General features: G+C 39.4%; 1 protein-coding gene across 9 annotated transcripts in view; it reads right to left on the bottom strand.

Annotated features, from left to right (window-relative positions):
- The window catches only part of MLLT10 (myeloid/lymphoid or mixed-lineage leukemia (trithorax homolog, Drosophila); translocated to, 10), a 136,954-nt gene extending 114,196 nt beyond the window's left edge, over positions 1-22,758 (bottom strand). For 5 of the 9 annotated variants that reach the window (XR_775157.1, XR_775159.1, XM_010579649.1 and 2 more), the window contains exons 1-3: positions 22,281-22,757; positions 18,458-18,537; positions 1,950-2,004 (exon numbers count right to left, since the gene is read on the bottom strand). Coding sequence is in view for 6 of the 9 variants with exons in the window: in XM_010579649.1 (XP_010577951.1) it covers positions 1,950-2,004; positions 18,458-18,537; positions 22,281-22,449 (304 nt within the window). In the remaining 3 variants the exon portion in view is untranslated. Of the gene's footprint in view, positions 1-1,949; positions 2,005-18,457; positions 18,538-22,280 lie in introns of all 9 variants that reach the window. The other 4 variants (XR_775181.1, XM_010579967.1, XM_010579885.1 and 1 more) reach the window with 1 other exon arrangement.
- Positions 22,759-22,867: the final 109 nt, after the last annotated feature.

The raw sequence follows: 22,867 nt of genomic DNA, 5'->3' as shown, positions 1-22,867 counted from the left end.
CAGGAATACCTGCATCTTTTTATCATTTCCCCTGGCAACAAATGGTGTAACAGCAGTAAAAAAATTCCAAGTATTAACCTACTGCAAATATAATTTTAAACTTGGCAAGCCCATTACACGACCTTCAACAGTATTTCTTTAAGTCTGAAACTCTTCTGGCATAATCCCTTCTTAGACAACTCTTTGAAAGGAAAGCTTCAGGTTAAGAATGTAGATTTCTGAAATGCAACACCAGTAGGAGTTCATTTTTTCCAAGGTTTACAACCTTCTGTAAAGCTGTTATTTAAAGGACATTTGGTCCATAAGGTAGAATTTGCTGTATTCAATACCATGGACAAAATCTATTATTGAGGCAGGGATGTTTCCAGAAGGCAAGGTACAAATTCTTAAGCCTTCTCTACTATGAAATTTTCACTATGAAGCTTTCAATGACGAAAACAGTTGGTCATGAAAAGTATAGTAGGGACAATACTGTTCGTACAGCATAACAACTTTGCTATTTAAACCTCACTTTTAGACAAGAATTCGTAATTAAAATTAATACAGCTATAAGAGAGATAACTAATAGGATGCTTGGATCTTTGATGCACACTGTCAAAATATGTTCTCAAGACTTTATGCAAAGAGTTTCAAAATCACTACAGAGAATAGCAAAGCATTCTCACACACTACTTTAAGTATAAAAACAGAAAACACTTCAGCTACATCATACTTCACAAATTTTACTGTATATTTCAAGAGGTTTGAGGCTTTTCTATTACTTATTTCCTAAAAAAGCAAGTGCCCAGCTGCCATTTCTGTCTTGAGAGGAAGAACAGTTTTAAGGCTGAAGTACTGGGCTGGCACTTAAGATGGTAGTTTCACTGACACACAGAAAACACAGACTCAGTACAATCTCCCAACACTCACAAATGACACTAAGTTCACTAATGTGTTTGAGATAAGCAGACACTAGAATGGTGAACACTAGAGCATATACTGTATGTTGCAGTGAAAGTGTAGACAAGGGAAAGGGTAGACCAGCCCCAACACAAGCAGGCCCTGTGTTCCTACAACTCAACCACAACAGAAATAGCAAAGCTGCATTAACATCAAGCTAAATTAAGATATAAATTAGTTAGAATACTACATATGCAGCATAAAATCTCCAGAATACAGTTTACATAGACTGTTCAAATTAAATCGATGAATCCTGATCATACTTTCTCCTCTCGCAAGAGAAAGGGCTCAGTATCAAAATGACCAGGCTATTTACAGATAGATGATGGACAGGAATTTAGAAGTATCTAGTAAAGAGGGAAGAAGGAATTCCAGAAGTGATTGAAAAGTTAATTGAAATTTTTCACTCCTATCACCCAGCTATTAGTATAAACATAATCAAGACAGGACATTCAGTGGTGACTTTCTCTTAGCAGTTCTCCTCAGCAGGAGCAGAACTGATGATAACCTGAACGATGAAATTAGAAAAATGCAAAGGACAGGTAATCACTACTGCAACTTTTCAGCTCTAACTTCTTTGTTACAGAACCTATTAGTAAATCAGGCATGAAAAAGCTATTCTTTGAAAATGCACTGGTGCATTCAGTCTGGGCTACAGAAATAAAAACTCCACTTTCCTCCGTGAATGGTGCACTTTCAGCAGCTTTCTATAAACATTCAAACTCCACCTAAATACACATAAAATTTATCCTTTTTACCCATTAAAATCTTATGTTAAAATGCAGTTTCTCCTTCATTGTAACTTTTTTCCTAAAAATAAAACTGATTGATGTTCTCAAATTAAATTCGACCTAAACTGGACAAATAAAGGTTAGTGTAAACTAGTCCTCTCTTTCCAAACCAGCCAGTGTTTTCATTTATGTTTCAGATCCCTATCATTTTTTCTTTCCACAGATTTATTTCCCTCATACAAAATAAGAGAGTTCACAAAAAGTAAGAATAAAACTTACCCCCATTATCTGTTCTCTTTAAAGCACCATCCTTATGAGGGCATAATTCACATCTCTAGGAAAAAAAGCAAAAATAAAATAAAAAAATGGAACGATCATAGGAGCATTGAAAAAGAAACCACACACATCAAAACTGTTAGCTGACATTAAGGAAGCAACCATTCTTTAAAAGCGAATGGGTGTGTTTTCCCTTAGCCTTTACTTGAATATTAATGTTAGTTTGTCACAAACACAAGCTTTCTTCTCCAGATTGTGAAACTATGATATATATTAAAGCTACTCACAGTTCTACCTCCAAGTTTTTATTCCTGGATTCCACACCCTGGAATTCTGGAGACAAGCCTCCAAAAGCTCCTCTGTATTCACCAAGGTGGTCAATCAAAGATGTGCCATGGATATAATCGGCACAGGTGCACACACCGTGGCTGACTTCACAGTCTCTGCTGACTCTCACTTACCCTGAGAGACCAAAAACAATCTCGCTTTCTGTCTCAGAAAAAGGAGGTCAGAAGTTGACTCATCCTTGAAATTATCCAAGACTGTATGTCTGGAAACATGCAGTTTGACATCATATTCTTCCGACATACACCAGGATCACAACAGTACAACCATTCTGCTATCGCTGCCTCTATCAAGTTCCTAATATCAAGTTTATCTCTAAGTGTCCTGGAGCAGTGTGAACCAATTCCAAACCAGTTCAGAGATGACAGAAATTGAACAGGTTTGACACACATTCCACTTCAACTGGTCTAGATGACAGGCAAAGGAACACCATTACAGGAGATCCTACACCTAGGAATCACCTTATTAAAACCTTGTGCATTGCCAAATTAGGGACAACTCAAAGCATACCAATCTAACAAGCTTTTTAAGAAACTGAACAGTCTTATCATCAGATGCAAACTTAACAGCACATCCTTCAAATGGAGAGGGACATCTGGCATCAGTACAGATCTTCTCTGTGTTCCCTGAACAGTACTATTCTCCATTACCAGATAAAGGAGCCTGTGATGCTAGAAGTGCCTCAGACTGTCCAAACTTATTTGAGAAATGAGAAATTCCATTCCTGAAATTCACATGGCTGAAGTATATCTTGAGGACTATCTATTAACCTGCAAGAAAGTTTACAATAGCAGCAAAGAGACTTTCACAATGGTAGAATAGAAAAGTTCTTAAATTATTTTTGCTCAGTGCATTGGTACAGACTGCTGCACACAGGAAGAAGAATCTTTAGGATTGCTGCTTTTTGTCTTTTGCTTCACTCATCCCTCCCTCACATTCACCCATTAAAATGATCAGCAACTTATTGAAAGGCAGCATTAAGTCTATGGTGAAATTTAGAGATAAAAGTGGTTGAAAACTTCTGAACCATTCTGTAAGCTGCCTGCAGACTGGGAGCATTACAACTTTTTTTTTAAGTCAAGGCTATAAGGACTTCCTTGCCACTGAAATGAACTGATAAGTTCATTTTAAACAAATCCTACATATGCGGTATGTATGCGAGCTGTATCTTAACACTCCAGCTCTCCAAATACTAAATACTAGGTGGTGAGAGACACTCAGTAGCAGTAGGTTCATTTCACAGTTTAATTCCCCATACACCGAACCACATTCTCAAAGTGAGAAGCCTGGTATATATTGATGGTGACAGTACAAGAAAGGTTGTTCCCACCCCAAAGCTTCCAGCTGGCAGCTTCAGGCCAGTGAGCAGAGATGATATATCTACGACTGAGACAAGGTAAGCTGTTAAAATAGTCTACCTTGCCCCACCTCTGCAAGCCTGTGGAAGTTTGACATACATTTTCACTAGTGGCAAAACCAGTTTAGGAGGTTTTCTTCCTCCCTTCACCTCTCCCTTATTAACCTCTCCCTCTACCACTCCCTCAGCTGCTGACCCAACTATCTGTAGGGGTGCCCCTTAAACCACATCAATTAAATGGAGTGAAATGAACTTTTTTTTTTTTTAACATTTTTAATTCAGGTCATATCACTGATACAATTTAAGGACAATCCCACAATCAGTTGCATCAGCAAAACTGAAGGCGGTGAGCCATAGCATTAGTAATTAAAGAATTAGCAAACTTCTTGAGCAAATTTTACACAAAATTAAAAAAATTAAAGAGATCACAGGACACTAAGTGGCAAGGAACTGAACCAGTCTGTTATGCAGCAGAGTTAAGCATCTTCCATTCAGTCTCATCAGAGCTCAGTTTCAACTAACTTCTTTTTGTCTCGTATCTCTAATAGGACGCAGGTCCATTAGGTCTTATTACTCATTACTCCTCCGCAGTCCCGGCTGCAATCAGTCAGAGAAAGAAAGAAGACAGAAAACTAAAGTGGAGGAGGAAGCTTTGACAGTGGAACAAAACTTGAGTGCAGGTAGTTCTGCAGAGTATCCTCTCAGTGGCAGGGAGCAGTGTGCCTGCAACCCACTCTCATGAAGCTGCAGCTGGGCAACTGTGCAGAGATACTTGCACTGTGATGACACAGAGCACTTCTGGTGCCCTGAATTCTGGCCACAATCTGCAATAAAGTAGCACCCTAGTAAACTAACACACCACACAGTGACCCCTTCCGCTTCCCCCTCTAGATTGTGAGCCTAACTCCTTCCCAGCCTCCACACTCTCAGATTCTGTCACCCATTTCTGCTCTCCCAAGTTTCAATACGCACCCCATAGGAACATCAGTAGCTTTGCCAGATGGGAACAGTGTGCCTCATCCCTGGATACAAGTAACTAGTAGGAAATTTTTCCTTTTTTTTTTTTTTTTAACTAATACTTCATTACTAGTTCTAAAATCTTTCTGAAATTATATATTGCTGTAAAAGTGATAATTTCAGCTGAGAATTTGCAAAGTGACTGAAAAAATCTTAGGTACTTTCAAAATGTTTAAATACATGTTGTTACAAAGGATTCTGTAGGAGAAAGGAAAGGAGACAGTTGGGGTGTATATGTATCTCAGAAGTCCAGTTACTTACAATTTCTTATTTGAATGTTTTCGTCCATGCAGTGTCTCCTTCTTCCAGTTTACTTATGGATGGAGCTTGGAGTTTAAGTGAACAGCAACAGCTGAATCTCTCTACTAAATGCCACATCACATACAACTTGTATGATGGAATAAAGCTTTGATCTCTGCAACACGGGATAAGGAATAATCTGACCATCGGTTACGGATGGTCAGACGGTCTCTAATATTTAAGCACACAGACCATGCCAGAGCTCTCTCCTCCAGTTGTGCATTTTAAGTCTTAGCTCTGGCAAAGTATTTCTGACACAGATTTATTGTCTGAGCATTCAAAAATATTGTGAGGAACTATCAAACAAGTGGGGGGGGGGCGGCAGAGGGAAGGGGTAAGAGGGGCAGACGCAACACCCACAAGACTTCACAGCATAAATAGGGCAAGCTGCTATGACTGATCAACAGGTCAGATAAACATCATCAGGTTCGACAGTGCAAATGTGAATACTAAAGAGGCTGACTGTGACCCAAGAGAATAACCACATCCTTTGGTGTGCTGAAGGGCTCTAGTCCTATAGCAGGGAGGGGCACCAGTGCACGTAGTGCTGTAGGTACAGCCAGTTGAATTAGATTTGAAGAAGAGGAGTGAAAAAAGACACAAATACTGGCTGAAGGAAGACTGAAGTTGTAGCAAGTGACACTGTCCCTTCCCTTCCGTCCCTACAGAATATAACATGGGTATCTCATTTTTGCAGCTCTTTGGTGGAACAGACTAAGTTCATGGATCTAGCTTCTGTCCAAGCAGAACTCAGGTGAACTCTCAGCAGGAACTGCTTTGGACTATCAGGTCTCCTGCAGAGGACTAAAGTGAAACCAATCTCAAAGTTGTGCAGCTGGAACAGTCTGACAGTGTGACTGTCACAACTCACTTCTGAGCTACATAAACAGCAAGTTAATTAAGTGAAAGACGACTGATCGTGTAACCTTAGCATCCAGGCAACTTGAGACAGCCTGGGTCTGATGAAAAGCCCACTGCCTCCTGAGGGGTCTAATCCTTAAGAAGTCACCCAGGAGAGACCTAAAGTGGTCAAAAGCATGGGAGGCCCACGCAGAAGAGGAAAGAACTAAATTTTTTCTGTCATTATTAAAAAAGTAGAAATAACCAAGAAGAAATAAAGAACAGTTAAATTAAAAAAAAAAAAAACACCAAACACAGGTGTCCACTAAAGATACCCAGCAGAAAAAAGTTCCAAGACCAGAAGACTAAAATAAGAGAAGTAAAGAAGGAGCTTAAAAAAAAAAAAAAAAATCCATCTTCCTATACTTAGTCACAGTCCAATTTGGCTCCACTGTATTGTGGCACAAAGTTTTCTCCCTCTATTTTAGATAAATATGCTTTTGCATTTTAATTGGGACTAAGAGCTACCTTAACCAACAGTAGATAACGTCAGACAAATCTAATTACTTGAGTCTTTTTGGTTAATATAACTCTACCAATTTTTCAACTGGAAATGGAGGAAAGGCATAGAGAAGCTGATTTAATCCAACAGACTACATATGTGGAAACGAAGAGAAAGAGCAAAAGACATGCAGTAGATAGGGAAGATAAAGAGAGATAGCAACAAGACTGTACAAGCAGGAGAGGAGGAAAAAAAAGAATAGTAGGAATATAGCATTGTTCTTCCCTCAGGGTTCTGTAAATTTGGAGCAAGTTTCAGAAAGCATCATCCGCAGACATCCATTATATGCTGTCTCTTGTTATAAGAAAACAAAGGTCAAAGAATTCTTGTGCAAGTAATTTACTGAATTCTGGTCCAAGCTAGGCCAATGGAACCATTCACCTAAATAATGACTGTCAACCAAGTGAAGTCCTGCCGGACTGAATTCCCAGCATTGCAATGAGGCAATAAACTGTGTGTCTCAATATGACCTGTTAGCCTGTTAAAAAACACAAGAAGATCTACAGCAGATTAAAGAGACCACAGTTCCTAAAAGTTAGCTGAGTAATCAGGCTGCAGTTCCAGCTGACTTTACTTCAGGCTCACTTTAAGCTAACTTTACTGCAGACTGCTGCCAAAAGATCATGGGCCATCCCCTGCTGTGTACTTTCTACTGCCTCCCTTGCTCTGGCAAGAGCATTCATTTAACCATATGGAAATCCCAGTCAGCAAGCTAAAAATAAAATACTTTTTTTGCAGCCGGATCACTTCTTTGAGCCTTCTTTCCATAAGGCCATATGAACAACAATGCCAGACAAAAAACATAACAGGAACACAGATAGGGAGTAGGGCAAGGATACAACCACTCTGTTTAGGACGCGGCATCATCTACGCAGTCTATAATTGAGTATGGAATTCCAACCAAGGGCATTAAACAAAAACAATAAACAAAAAACAACACAACCAAAACATCACCACATCAACACACAACCCCCCAAAAACCAAAACAAACCAAACAAAACCAAAAAACCACACACCACACCTGAAACAGACTAATTTAATTTCAGCAGTAATGCAGACATTTTTCTTGGGCACAGAACCAAGCATACTATTAGGCCAATTTTGTTTTGATATTTCCCTGACATTCACATATTCCAAGTTTTTTAACAAGCATCAGCCATATACACAAACTGTTTAGTTTACAAGCTTATTTTCCCTCCCAAGCTGTACTATACCCAGTATGACACCTATGTTTCCAGAACAGTTTTTTTATCCAAAGTACATTTTGATCACAAAATTACTGTTTCATATTGCTTGACAACAGTGCAAAAAAAACCCCAACACACCAGTATTTAACTGAAAGGAACAACTTTAAGAGATTGCACTACATGATCCTTAAAGTTACAAATAACAAAACAGCAAGTTACGCAAAATCAGCATCACAGTCCTTGAAACTTGACACTCAATCTCTTTCAATCCTTTCATCAACAGGAGTTAAAACTTGACAAAACATTTTATTCTACTGCTCCTGTTAATCATTAATCAAACAGTAGACTGGCTAAATCCATTTGGTTTTGTTGCGAGTTCTAGTTCACATTTTCGTGAAAACAAACCCTGCACACACTCCATCAAATTCTTATGACTTTCTGAAAATTAACCTAGGAGAAGAGTATCAGTTACCAAGAAGTCATCATTTTATCGCTTTACTTCTGAATTTGCTTCCAAATACATTTATTCTACAGCATGCCATGCTACTGGATATTTCTGTATATATCAAAATGCAGTAACTCAACACAGTCCCCAAAGCACATGGACAGATTTACAAAAGTAAGCAAAGCAGTTGATCAGAAGGTTAGTTTCTAATCAATGGCTTTCCAACTGGCAGCCCCTGATGCTCTTGGCAACCTTGTCTCCCATTCATCAGTAGTTGCGGAAGCCTGCAGCACAGCAGACTACGTCCAGGTATTCATCTCCCAAGTTCTGTGGTACAGCTTCACCTACCTTTACCAATATTCCATAACATTTTGCATCACCCTTTGGTGTTAGCAGAAGGAAACATATAGTAGTCACCTCTAATACTCTTTATCATACCCTAATACGATCTTTCCCAATCCTACAGACTTCAAATATGCTAGATAGTTTTATATACTACTACAGATAGTACAAAGTATCTTAATATGGGTTTAAAAAATGGTTTAGAAGGGTAAAGACATCCATTTCGGTAGTTATTTCAGTTAATGTAAAACAATTTAACACTGGCAGGCACATACACATTGCTGTCAAAAATGTAAAAATTGGGGGGGCAGGCTATCTAGAAAACAGCTCTGGATACAAAGCTGATCACAAATCACGTTTAAAGTTTCAGTTATACCAATGCTGTACATATGTCATCCTACCTATATGTAGCTAGTTGAAGTTCTTTACTCACTTTTTTGATGAAAAATTATCTTCTAAGCTCGAAACTTTTTTGCTATTTATTTTCCTTCTCCTCCAAAGGGTGTGAAATTAGTATTCCATCTTCTCCAGAGGAGAGAGTCTTACATTTTCTCATCTTCCTTTTATACTTTTCTTTCTACATCTCTCTTCCCCCTGGTGTTTTGACCCATTTCTTTGATGGGGCAGGGCAGAAGTGTAAAAAAAAAAAAAACGCATATACATTGGAAGGGAAACACTGAAAATAAGAAAAATTCTGTTTTCCCCCTAACGAACCTGGAAAAATTTGGGGTCATTTTAGTGATTAGTTTGCGTTAGATCCAGGCAAATATGGTACTGAACAACCAATGTAAACATAGCTCCCTTTTTATAAAGGGACACCATATTCTAAAGACACTTACATAAGAGTGTACTAATTACACCACAGACAACTGGCTTATACTTAACAGAAAACCTAAATCAAATTCAGCTAATCAGAGCTGGTATCTACAGAAGAACAAGAAACAGTTTTTGCAGGATTAGACAACCAGAAGAAGAAAAACCCACAGATATTTGCAGAGTGGTGCAGACCAGTATACTGGAAATTTAGATCTTGGCATAAATTCTATCAATAGATGAGAATTCACAGGCAGGCAGTACAAAAAGAGACCCAGCAACAGGATGCGTACCAGACTGACCATGTCTACATCTGCTGGCAATAACTTACCCCAGCCCTCAGAACCCAGTGACATCTCATTTTTCCATTCACCCCTTCAAACTATCTTCTATGAAGCAAAACCAATACTGTCAACATACAAAGACTAACTAATCAGAGAAGACTATCCTCTCAGCCCCTGAAGCCTCCACAAAGTCCAATAAAACTCACAAGCATTCCCAGATGCTGCTGAAATTACTGAACCTCTACTCACACCAAACTTAGGCTATCTATTCATATCAAATCCTTTTACTCTAATATTTTACCAATCTTTTCTTTGGTATTTTTTTACTTAAAACCAATTAGGTACTTTGAAAATTCCCATTAGAGTTTATTTCTGATTTTTTACACTCATGCTTTACAATACTTGCCAGAGTCAAAATTTCATTTTTCACTTGCTCACTACAACAAAAAGGAGGAACTGCATAACCCCTTTTCCAAAAGCATCTATAGGAATACATGGCCTAGCCAATAAAAAGACTGCTATCTACAAAACCAAATCCACATTTCTTATTTATCAGTTTCTAAACTACAGCTGGATAGCAATATATCTGATCAATAGTCTCAACCTGCAGTATTTTAAGACATTACTTACAAACCCACAAAATACCCACCTTCAATATTTTGATTTAAATGGCTCTATAAATGATAGCTTGCAACCATGCAAGTATTTAAAGCAGAAGTCAGCAAGTAGCTAACTACACAATTTTTTAACCAAGGTATCTGAAGAGAAGCAAACTAAAGCTCCAATGTTTCCAATCTACAATTCACAACAGACTCCAGTATTTATAAGCCACAATGAAGAACCAACAGGAATCAAAATATCTTCTGCCCCATTCAAGAATCCCCAACTGGCTGACACCACTAATAGAGCAAACGAACACATACTGTCAGTACTTCTCTTCGAAAGTGCTATGTTCTGCAACTTGACAACTTAAGAAATTAAGTCATCTCCATCTTCAAATAATCATTTCCTGATGCTGACGAATTTGCCAAATCTCTGCCCCATCTCTATTCAGTCATCTGTCCCAGGAGAAGGTGAGAACTTTTTTTTTAAAGCAGACAGTTGACAGGTAAAAGAAAAGCAGACTGACTACCTGAAGCATTTCAGGTTTTACACCTGGATAAATTAAAGACACTCAACTTAGTTCTCTTTATCAAGCCATCAGATAAAAATATATGCAGATTCAGTTAGCTCTGTCAAAAACATCTATTACAGATAATAAATTTACAGACTATGACAAGAAGATTAGAGGCACTCAACATGCCAAACAGTTTTCTTCCAAGACCGTCCAGTCAGTGTGTACTACAGGTGACATTTAGTCATACTTTTACTCAATACTTGTAAGGTAACTACTAATGTAGACTACAATGTAACATGGTGATGACACACAGCACATATCAAGACCTGGCTACTCCCAACTTCAGAAGTCCAAAGCCATAATCTCCCACTACATATTTAAGTCTAGTAAACCCTGCTAGATGTTGCAGGAATCCAAATTATAAACATACACAAAGTTTACAATTCACACATTGATCTTTAATGGAAAGCATCAGAAGGCTGTGAGAAATACCTGTCATGTTTGGCTGGACTTCCAACTAAACATACAAGCTTTTGTTATCAAGCTGAAAGTATGCTACTGACCCAATTCAATCTAGCTGAAGAAAACACAGTGTGCAATGGTTCACTTCAGTGTCCTCCTGCAACTTACTGCAGCTATACCCTAAAAATTCCTAGATATAAAATGCTAGCACACACTTTAAGTAAGGCTCCTTGAGGCTGAGGAGCTCCTTGCTTACTTTAGAGACTTCTTCCAGTAATTTAACAGTCTAGCAATGAAATGAACAGCCAAAAAACATTCCTGCGTTAAGAATTAAGCAATTCCTGTAATGGAAAATGTTTTGCTCTAGTGTCACTTTGGTTAGGAATTTTGCTACAGAATCTTCAGAGCATTTACTAAAGTACCTGTTATATTGTTACCTATTAAAAAATTATTGATCAAGTGCTTGTACTTGAGTGATGGAACACTGCATTTTAAAGCCTGAATACTCTAAGTATACATATTTAGCATAATGTAATTATAAATTACTGCACAAATAAGTGTACATTTAGGTAAACTGCAGCTAATCAAAACTGAAAAAAAGTATAGCAGACTTTTTCTGTCACAGTGAAGTGCTTCAAGTAAGTTTATGAACTTAGCTGTATATTTAGAAACCAAGTAGCAAGGATGCAAACAAGCCCGGAAAAATGCAGCACACAAAAAAAAAAGGCATGAAGGCAACACAATCAGAAATAGCATTAATACTCCCACTTTAATAAGCACAGTACACAATACAGTGCATAAGGTTCAGTTCACCAGCTGGGCTGGAAGATGCAGAGAAACTATACTGCACTTCTGCAGCACCTTCTGCCATTTGTACTCCTAACCTTGATGACCAGACCTAAGCAATTCTGTCATGTTTTGAGTCACAGTACAATAAGGTTATGGGTCTGTATTCACTATGTATACAAAAAAATTCTCAACAGGAAAAAGTATTTTCTCCTACTCATGAAATGCAAAGCAAACAACACTCACCCATCTATGTAATGGACAAGAAACACAGAACACTCAGTCAACAGCATTTCAGAATAAAAGAAGTTCCACCTTTACCACAATTATAACAGAAATTCCCCACAATCATTCCACTTTTCTCTCTCTAGCTCTGTTCAGTTCATGTTTTGCCCATTACCTCTCCCAGTTACTACCCTTATCGCGAATTCCTCATGCCTCACGTTGGGCACCAAAAAGGACTGTGGTGGGTTGACCCTGGCTGCACATCAGGTGCCCACTAAAGCCGCACTATCACTCCCCACTCCTCAGCTAGGCAGGGAAGAGAAAACATAACAAAAGACTCCGTGGGTCAAGACAAGGACAGGGAGAGATCACTCAGCAATTACCATCATGGGCAAAATGGACTCAGCTTGAAGAAAATTAGTTTAATTTATTACCAATCAAATCAGAGTAGGATCATGAGAAATAAAACCAAATCTTAAAACACCTTCCCCCCACCCCTCCCTTCTTCCTGGGCTTAACTTCCAGTTTTCTCCACTTCCTCCCCCTGAGCAGCACAGGGGGGCAGGGAATGGGGGTTGCAGTCAGTTCATCACACGTTTTCTCTGCCACTCCTTCTTCCTCAGGGGGAGGACTCCTCACACTCTTCCCCTGCTCCAACGTGGGGTCCACAGGAGACAGTCCGCCATGAACTTCTCCAACCTGAGTCCTTCCCACAGGCTGCAGTTCTTCATGAACTGCTCCAGTGTGAGTCCTTTCCACGGAGTGCAGTCCCTCAGGCACAGACTGCTCCAGCATGAGTCCCCTGCCAGGTCTCAAGTCCTGCCAGAAAACCTGCTCCAGCATGGGCTCCTCTCTCCACCTGGCCACAGGTCCTGCCAGAGCCTGCTCCAGCACAGGCTTCCCACAGGGTCACAGCCTCCTTTGGGCATCCACCTGCTCCAGCATGGGGTCCTCCCCAGGCCGCAGGTAGATATCTGCTCCACCGTGGGCACAGGGGGACAGCCTGCCTCACCATGGTCTTCCCCACCATGGGCTGCAGGGGAATCTCTGCTCTGGTGCCTGGAGCATCTCCTCCCCCTCCTTCTTCACTGACCTGGGTGCCTGCAGGGTTGGTTCTCGCACATATTCTCACTCCTCTCTCTGGCTGCAGTTGCACAGTTTTCTTTTTCCCCTTCTCAAATATGTTATCCCAGAGGTGCTACCACTGTCACTGATGGGCTCGGCCTTGGCCAGCAGTAGGTCCATCTTGGAGCGGGCTGGCATTGGTTCTATCTGACATAGGGGAAGCTTCTTGCAGCTTCTCACAGAAGCCACCCCTGTAGCCCCCCTGCCACCAAAACCTTGCCACGCAAACCCAATACAAAATGCTGTGCCTAAGTATCTTTAGGCAGACTTTTTATCCCAGTTATCCAGCTACAAACAAACATTCACTGCCTTCCAAACTGCATAGCCATTCATAAAAGACAAGACTATGTTGTTGAGGTTTGTTTTGGATTTTTTTTATGGGGGAGAGAAGGGGGAAGCGGCAGGAAGATATCGTTAATAAGCAGCAGTTTCTTGTATTTATAAAAGAATCTACTAGCAATTTGTATTTTACAGTAACTTTTCCTTCTCTTATTTAGAAGTCTACTGTTCTACTGCTGTGTAAAAGCCACATAAACAACAAAAGCACATAGGTCATTTTTTCTGTTGTATGCTCAAAACTAAAGCAATTTTTCTACTACTTGTTATAGTATTCCTAAAAGTAGTTGTGCTAATATTCTTATATAAAATGTCTTTTAAGGAAAATTATGGATACACATTAAAAAAACATTCATTTCAAAATTTAAGAATTATTTCAAGAGCTATCTTCAAAGAGAATGCACAGTATATTAGTCCTGAATGATTTGGTGGCCAACATTTCAAATTGAAGAAAAAAAGAAAACAGCAAGTTTTCTTCTTCTGAAATTAAGTTTAGTTCACCTCTATCGTGACCATATTTATCAATGTGCATTCTAGTTTACAGATACAGGTGTAATAACCACACCAAAACCGATTCTAAGCACAGGCACAGAGATCCCATTCCCCTAGAGGCAGCCTGTTGAGCCAGAGCTGTCAGAGCTCTGATCACCAACCTATCTGCATATCGAAAGACTACAGTCCTGTTTCTGCCTTCTTTGCCTCCTTCTGTTTAGGCAAAAGGCAAGTAACACTATACCTGTGGTTGTTTCATACTACATAAATGCTGGGCATGGGGTGTTAAACTATGGATACAGCATACAACTCTTATGAGCAGCTCTGCAATAACAAACTTGTATATGCATGTGATGAAAGATTTTTTTAAAAAGGGAACTCGGAGAGGAAAACTACAACTGTTGTTACATTAAAGATTTAAAAAAAAAATAAATAAAAATCTCAAGTATTCACACTGTGGATCATATGTGCAGCAGATGCAGGAACAGATCAGGTCTGGCAGGATTACCAGCAGAAACCTATCACTATGAGAGCACAAGGTACCTGAACTGGCTTTGCAGGTAAACAGTATAGCTGCATTTCTACAGCTCTGAATCCTAAAGTATTAAGTACTGTATGATCTAAACTGACTCTGCAATTACAGTCTTTCTGTCTCCGCACCAAGTCCCAAGAAATACATGTCCAAGCGCAGAGACTCCAGTTATACTAGATTCAGCTGAGATCCAGATGAATACTATCTCATATCTTATGTGGCTAGCTCCACAGGGACTCACAGCCTCCTCAATACATTCCCCATGACTAAAATCCAGGTGGCTTATTAGACAAGCTGTAGTGTCACACAAATGTGTCAACTCAGTTCTGGGCCAGTACTGCATTCAACTTCATAAACCACCCCCATCAAAAAAAACTAACACAGAAATGCCAAGAGGAAAAAACACCACCTTTATGACGTTAGAGTAATTTGTACCAAGTCCAAACTGATTCTTCTAGATGCAATGACAGGCTTATAATATACATATTCACATCAACAGCACATTAATTCACTTGCAATGCTGTAAGCAATCTTACTTCACATGTACAAGCTGAGCTGTGCTCAAGGTAGTAAAACTTCCTGGAATTCGTAACACTGAAGTTCAGTACTGAGATCTCCTGGTCTCTCTGAATCAATATGGACTCCCAAGGACCAGCATCTACACATAGCTAATAAGCCTCACCAAGCTAACTGTTTCTGCAAATGTCAAATGCCTCTGTGCTGCCTGGTATCTCTATCACATGGGTTATTCCAGCTCCTTCATGATAAGCATGAATAGTAGTAGCTTGTAGTAAACCATAAACACATTGTCTACTTATACCCCACTATATATTATAATTAAATCATTCTTAGAATAAGATCGTCAAGAAAGATGTTTGGCACATAACACAATAATGGTGAAAAAAGGCTTTTTGAACAATAGTTGTGCCACAATTCCTAAATTTAGCTTCTCTAGTCTCTCTTTGGATACCAGGACTATCAGCCCCTGGACAGCATATATGCACCATCCAATTTCCCAAGCCAGGACCCAAAAGTCCCTTACGTACTACACCATATGTATACATCCTCACACAGACCCTAGTATTTTTTCCTACATCAACACATATCTGCCCTGCTTTTTGATTGAGAAGTTCAGGTACATCTGAAGACATCACAAGGGGCCACTATGCAGGGTAGTAACTGCTGGTGCTGATGCAAGCAAAGCTGGGAGCAGTTGCCACCCATCTTGAAGAGATTCACATTCCAAACTTACCATAGGTCAGCTAAGATAACTTAACTGATTTACAGAAAACTAAGACTTTTCAAGTAATAGTTAAAAACTTACACAGTGATTGTAAAAAGTGCATACTGGGATTACAACCTTCTATTTATCATGTACTACATATGTATCGTTATAAGGTAAGCAAAATAATTACCAGACGCCTCAATATGTCCATTATACAAACAGTCAGGTTTACAAAAAATCAGTTTCTCTCACACACACCAAACCATGACCCTGGTAGAGCCAAGACTCAGTATGACTTGTCAGGCATGGAACCGTGCTTTCCAACTAGTAGCTGACCATTCAAAACCCAAGACACTGGCTACAACCTCACTATCAAAAACGTATAAGTCAACCAGAAAGGAGGCTTGTGGGGCTGAAAAAAAAAATCAGCTTTCACTGACAAGTAGTATGTACCATCTTAGTGGGACCACACAAAAGAAAGGGAACACAGCAGACAGCAGTGTATAACAGTTGAAAGTATAGGGGAAGACAACTGCTCTAACCTGCTGTTAAGCAAAGTTCTCTGGTGACCCACCTACTTGAGTTACATGCTCCTGAGTTAGTCTATTTCTTTCAGTTGTTAAAGCAAGACTAACTTCAGTGCAAGCAATTAATCCTAGTCTCTTATCAGAATGGATTTATTTGCCCAGTAACTGCAGCTTAAAAAAAAAAAAAAAACAAACTCAAAAACACACAACGGAGACAGCATGGCAAGGAGGTTTGCTTTTGCAAGTAAATGTGTTAAAACTTCTGTGTCTGATAAACTGGTTACAATAAAGTTCCAGTTTTCATACTGAAGTCACAACTTCAATTTAGCTTCTGAATGTTAAGGGCTTCTCCAAGACACCACAGAGAGAGCCACCATGTTTCTAACTGACTAACATACAACTAGTTGTTAAAACTTCAACTGTTATCAATGTGTTCTACTTCATATGCAATTAGTTTCACTTTAGAACCACTTAAACCTATGCTATATTACAAATAGGAAAGGTTTGGGGTTTTTTTCCAAAACAAGATCAGTAATCAACTTGTTGAACTGTAAACAGACCCCATTAGGCAGAAACAAAAACATAATATACCGGGCAGAGAATTCAGTTAAGTTCATCACTATTCCATCTTAACTTCAAACAGTGAAGAAAAGCAGTATAATGCCTATCAAAGATATTATCTTTGGTAAACTCCAGAAATTATCAGAACGCAGTGAGACATTGTTTTATTTTAGAACTCAGCACAGTTCTCCTTCATTCCTTGTGTCAGGTGAAGCCAGGAATAACTATATCCTAAATTCTGATGAGAATTCCCTATGATGCACCAGAAAAATCCTCCTTCTAGCCACCACCTCTCTTTTCCCTCCTCTGTATTTTTAACTTTGCTGTCAACCTGTATGTATCAAACTCAGCAACATTAAAAAATTATACTCTTGAAAGTTTACATTGTTGATGGTCTTCCCAGGAAAAGAAAGAAACAGCCTTTCTTTAGAAAGGGTGTCTGTTTTGATTTTCTGTTGACAAATATTTGGAGAGCACACAGAAATTAACCCATTCTTGCTCCCACCAACAGGTCTGCTTTGGAAGGGGTAACGAAGTCTAGGTTACTGGGACATTATGAAAACATTAGTGGCAAGTTGGGAAAAAGTAGAGGAAAAAGATTCTTGAGCCCTGTACCAAAAATTCAGACAATATTAAGTCATCCTATCATTTCTATAGTACTTTATACTAGAAAAGGAAATAGGTACAGTAAACAGCTCATGTAAACACTCTGCCAGTCACTGACAGTAACTGAAAATTTGGTCTCAGGCTCTTCATTTGTTTTTAGACATGAAAGTTAGAAACAGTTTACATACTTCCCTAAGATGCTGCACCACCTTCTCTTCCAATTTTTATATGAAAAATGTTTTCAGAGGCAAAGAAACAGCTTAGTCTTTCTAAATACTCTCACTTCACCTTTTGCTGGAAGACAAACTGAAAAGTGCCAAGTAGTGAGAAATGTTACTCTCTTTTTCTAAAAATGCCTGATATCATGCAGTGTGATCTAGAAACATACAAGTCCAACCAAAAAAAAAAAAAATCATAATCAAGGAAAAAAAAAAAAACAACAACAAAAAAAAAACCAAGAAAAGCATTGGGGTTTTTTGTTGTTGTTCAGAAGGATTATCTGAATCCCCAATATTTACCATAAAAAATTTAAAAGAGAAAGAAAATGTTTCCTCAATTAGAAGTATCACATTCCAAGTAAGCATTAGATTCTGAAATTAAGAACACTAGTTATTGGTTAAGTGTTCTAGACTGAAACTTTCAACTGGCAATCTAAAGTTGCTGTAAAAGAAAACTGGACACAGATTTTATTTCATCCCCATACCTAACTATTAAGTGTTAAACTGACAAAATTACACAAAACCCACACCACAGATAAGAAGAAAATAATCTTTGAAAAGGTTGGGAAAGAAAAAAGTAAAAAAACCCAAACCACTAAAAAAAAAAAAATCAAACACAGAAATTGTCAGCATACTTAGAGACAGTTACATATTTCCACTTTAAAAAAAAAAAAGGTCTTTCTGAATAGCATCTCTATGGAATTATGATGGAAAGCTAAGCTATCTTCTACTATTACTGGGATACTTGGGTAAATATTATCCACACAAGCATTATAACTAGCATTACTTAATAAACAAAGCACATACCACTCTGGCTGCTCTTTCCTGAGATTCACACTTCCTGCAAAACCAAGGTCCAGTGGGTACTTGCACAATTCCATAGCAAGCTGTTTTGAACAAGACAAAAAAATTCAGCAAACATAAGCAGCACTACAGTACTACTAACATGAATGTTATAAAAAAAGCTTAGTATTAGTTGATCTCACATCATTTTAATAAGTCAAATTGACATCTATACATTGCACATGAAATCCTTTCACAATGGTACTAGAAATGAAGTACAACAAGCTTCCATTTTAAAAATTTATGCAAGATTTGTTAAACTTGTTAAATAAAAAAAAAAACTGATTAGCTTGAAAAGTAATATAACCATTCAGAAGCAGCAATGTTTCATATGTGATCTGGTTTGCTATTTAATTACCAGCAAAACAGGCAAAACACTTCACAATAACAAACATCCATCATTTATAGTAAAGTCTCTTTCAAGAGAAAACTAAAAGCAACTAACAAATCTGAGTTTGTCATAAGACATTATTACACTTAGTTACTATCAAGTTCTCTTAGTCTTTGTAAGTAAAATAACTGGTCTTAAGTAGGAAATCCATAATAAACTGAAGATACAAAGTTTGCCTTTTTTCCCCCCTGAAAATTCATGTGGAGCTGTAAATACAAACTAAAGGGAGGATCAGGGCTAGGACTAGTTGCAACTGTAGCCCGACTGTAGCCAGGCTACAACATAAATCCTTAGGAAAGAGATTTTCAGACATGCAGATTTCTCTACAAGACTGTCATCTATATTTTTATGGTATATTAAAAAAACAGGAGTTTTATAAGAAATTCCACAGAAAAAAAGAGTTTAGTAATTTGGCGATACTGTTCATGTTTGAAATGCACATATCAGGAAACTTTAAGAGCTGCTGAGGGAATGAAAATACAAGAACACAAGTGCTGTGAGCATATTCTAGTGTCTGTATGGGTTTAACAACTAATAACAAACAATCAAAAAGCCATCATCTTTTTGCTTTCCTCAAAAAGATAATCCTGAATCTGACATCATATTCTTAATATCTCAATTCCCAACAATCATATGTTACTTAAATAAGAAAATCTGATTTAAGTGTGTAACTAGAAAAAATAATATATATATGATAACTTTATAGTTAAGAGGAAAGCTGAGATTAAATTAATATCTTCTAGTATATATACAAAAATACGACTGGTTTGTGCTAGCCTGAAGAAGAAAAAAAAAAACAGTAATGCAATAGTAGTATAAAAAACATCTGGCTAATACACCTTTCCTTCTACACAGGAAAGCCAATGAAATCATTTCCTATTATATACACATGTGTAGTCATATTAAGATCAGTTGTCAGATTTTCAAATACATTATCCAAGTACTGACAGACCAAACTACCTTGATAAGCCCTTTCTACTGCACAACAAAGTTCTTTAACATGAGAAAAAACATCTTGGTTTTGTTGCATCTATATTAACCACAGATAAGGGGGACTTTGAATTCCTCTTTAGAAATTAAGAGGGAGACTTTAAATGTGCAGTCACACATTTAGATTAGCAAGAGACAGTGCAGAGTAAGAAACTAATTACAGAATGCAACTCAGAGACAGGGCTGGCAATTAGATCCAAAGGCAATATGAGTTGGGCAAAGACCAAAGTTGAAGTGAAGTAGTTTTGTATCTGCAAACATAACAGAGTACACCTAGAGCCTAAAAGAGTCTACCACAGGTTTGTGCTCTGATATACTGTGATACTGTTTATTGAGTTCCAGGTCTTCCTTTGGTTTATACTTTCACTACTATGCACAGCTGCTTTAAACACATGAAGAGATTTTGTCTTCCACAACTTGCCAATAACTTAACACTTGGAAAGAAGTTTCCCCTGAACTAAAAATAATTACAATAACAAAAAATGCAGTTAATAATACGGGTAATACTGCTGTCTGAAGTCCAAATAAGGACTACCAGCTTTAACCATGAGGGCTACTACTTTTACTACAGAAAGACTACAAAAATAGTGGACATGATTCTTCTACCACGTTCATTCATATGACACATCAAATCCAAAACATAAAACATCAATGATACAGTAAATCAAAACATACAGTTCTTTTCTTAAGACCTCTACAACAGCATCTGGATTTAGAAGAAGCAGTACTTTGCACATGTGCTACCAGATTCAAATTCAGATTTGGACTTGACCTTAAAAAAAAAAAAAAGTTCAATATTCTTGTACCCAATTTACTGAAGTGTGTCTCTATATTAGGAATACTTCCTAAAACAGACTTTCATCATTCCTACTATTCCAGCTCCAACTGCTGCTATCATCAAATTCTTTCACTGAAAATGTTAGCAAGGCTCTAGATGCAAAGGAAGATGCCCAAGATGATACAAAAGTAATAGCTGGTTCAGGCATGGCTTCTAAAAGTACTTGTGTTTTAGTGTTCTTCATGATCCTAAGATTCCACAAAAGCAGAGTTAACTTACTGGTTAACATTACTCAGCTCTTAAGACAACAGAAAACTGATTCAAAACCAGACTAATTTCACAGGTCCTGTCAGCTCCCCTCTGCGTTCAATCCAACATTAACAAGAATAACTGAATTCTTTTGCAGATCTCCTTAAATTATTATTATTTCTCATTATCTCTCGTCAGTTTACAAAGGAGCATATACCTGAAACAAACAGTTACTATATCATCTTCAACACAATTTAAGACCCAGCATGAGACACATTAGTAGTATTTTCACATGGGCTAGGCGTTCAGACTAATGAACTGGATTTAGGACTTTCTGTCTCCTCCGATTTGTTCACCATCTAGAAGGAGTCAAAGAGCCAGCCACGGAGTTCATATGACTGCTTGGGAGCTGACACATCTTATCCCCTATTTCTGCTACCATAAAGCAAAAGTCATCATAACTTTCTTTCTTACAATGTAAGCAGCAGAATCCAGTCTCTTCCTCTGCTCTCACAAGAGGGGTCAACCCACTGACAGAAACAAAACAATCACACATAGAGGGAACATGCCAGCTCCTGAGCTGAGCTGGAAACCAACCAACCAGCCTCCACTAATCCAAACAAATCCAGCATCAGCCACTCCGACTAGCACCCTCCCCCTGCAGAACCACAACAGGAAGTCTCTTCATCTACCAGGAAACATCAGCCAAATGACATTCAAGGAAAGGCTGGCAGAGGAAGAAATCACATGACAGCTAAGTCTTTCCTACACACCACTCACTCTCTTCCAATCCTAAACCCTCCTCGTCTACTGGCTGCCCCTCAAAAAATTTTTCTAACTTGAGAAGGGCAGGGACAAAAGGGATTGAGTACAGGAAGAAAGAAATTCAGCAACAATTGCCAGAACAGAGATTAGTAGGAAGTTCCACAAAGGTGGAAAGTACTTTTAGGTAGTCTTTGGACTGCTGCAGCTGAGGTTGCTAACAGGGTGCAAAGGTGGACTGGGAAGCACAGACACAGAAAAGGCACAAGGGGAAGAGGAAGGGAAAAAAACTGGAAAGAGGGCTTCTTCCTTTCTCGTAGCCATAATATAGGAAGTCATAATATAGGAGATCTCACACGAAGGAAAAGACAGACAGACTGGAAGGATAGAGGATGACAGGACTGGTCAGACCAGAAAGCACATGGCCATAGAAACAGGGAAATGGGCTTCATGGGTGACAAGAAGGAGCTGGGAGGGGGGAGGGAGAGAAGAAGGGGAGAAAAAGGGCCGGGGGGGGGGGGGGAGGAGGCCCAAGGGAGGAAGACAGGGAGCATCAAGAAGGAAGTAGCAAGGCTTGAGGCCAGAGCGGGTGAGCTGGCACTCGCCTGCCTACTCACCTTGATGCACTGCGACATTGCAGCCATGCCCGTCGCAGTAGACAAGCGGGTTCTCGGCCCAGCCCCTCTCGTCGGAGCACACGCAGCAGCCGCCGATCATCTCCTTCATGCTATTGGAGAACTCGCCCTCCAGTGACACAGGCAGCAGCAACGGCTCGCTAGAGACCATCTAAGGGTTAAAAACACCGTCGTCAACGACACACACGCACACACGCGCTTTACCCCCTGCCTGCCCCCTCCCCCGGCGGTGTCTCCCCTCAGTCACTCAGCCGCCGCCGCCGCCACCGCCGCCACGGCAATGATTTAGGGCCCATGACCGCCAGCTGAGAGCCTCTTCTCGCCCCCGCCCGACCAACCGGCCAGGCTGTATCAGTCACGCAAGCAGGCAGGGGCAGCCCGGCGGCGGTACACTGAGGAGGACACCACACAGCAGGCAGACAGGCAAGAGAGCGGGGCCGGCGCGCAGGCGCACTGCGCGCCCCCGCGGGGAAGGCCTCGGCCTGGGCCTCCTCGCGATGGTTCACGAGCCGCCCATGGAACGTGAGCCGCGGATGAGCGCGCCCCCCCCCCCGCAACGGCTCCAACCG

Source organism: Haliaeetus leucocephalus, unplaced genomic scaffold, assembly GCF_000737465.1.
Source record: "Haliaeetus leucocephalus isolate CR32 unplaced genomic scaffold, Haliaeetus_leucocephalus-4.0 Scaffold0, whole genome shotgun sequence".
Taxonomy (NCBI): domain Eukaryota; kingdom Metazoa; phylum Chordata; class Aves; order Accipitriformes; family Accipitridae; genus Haliaeetus; species Haliaeetus leucocephalus.
This window is presented reverse-complemented; position numbering and strand designations above follow the sequence as displayed.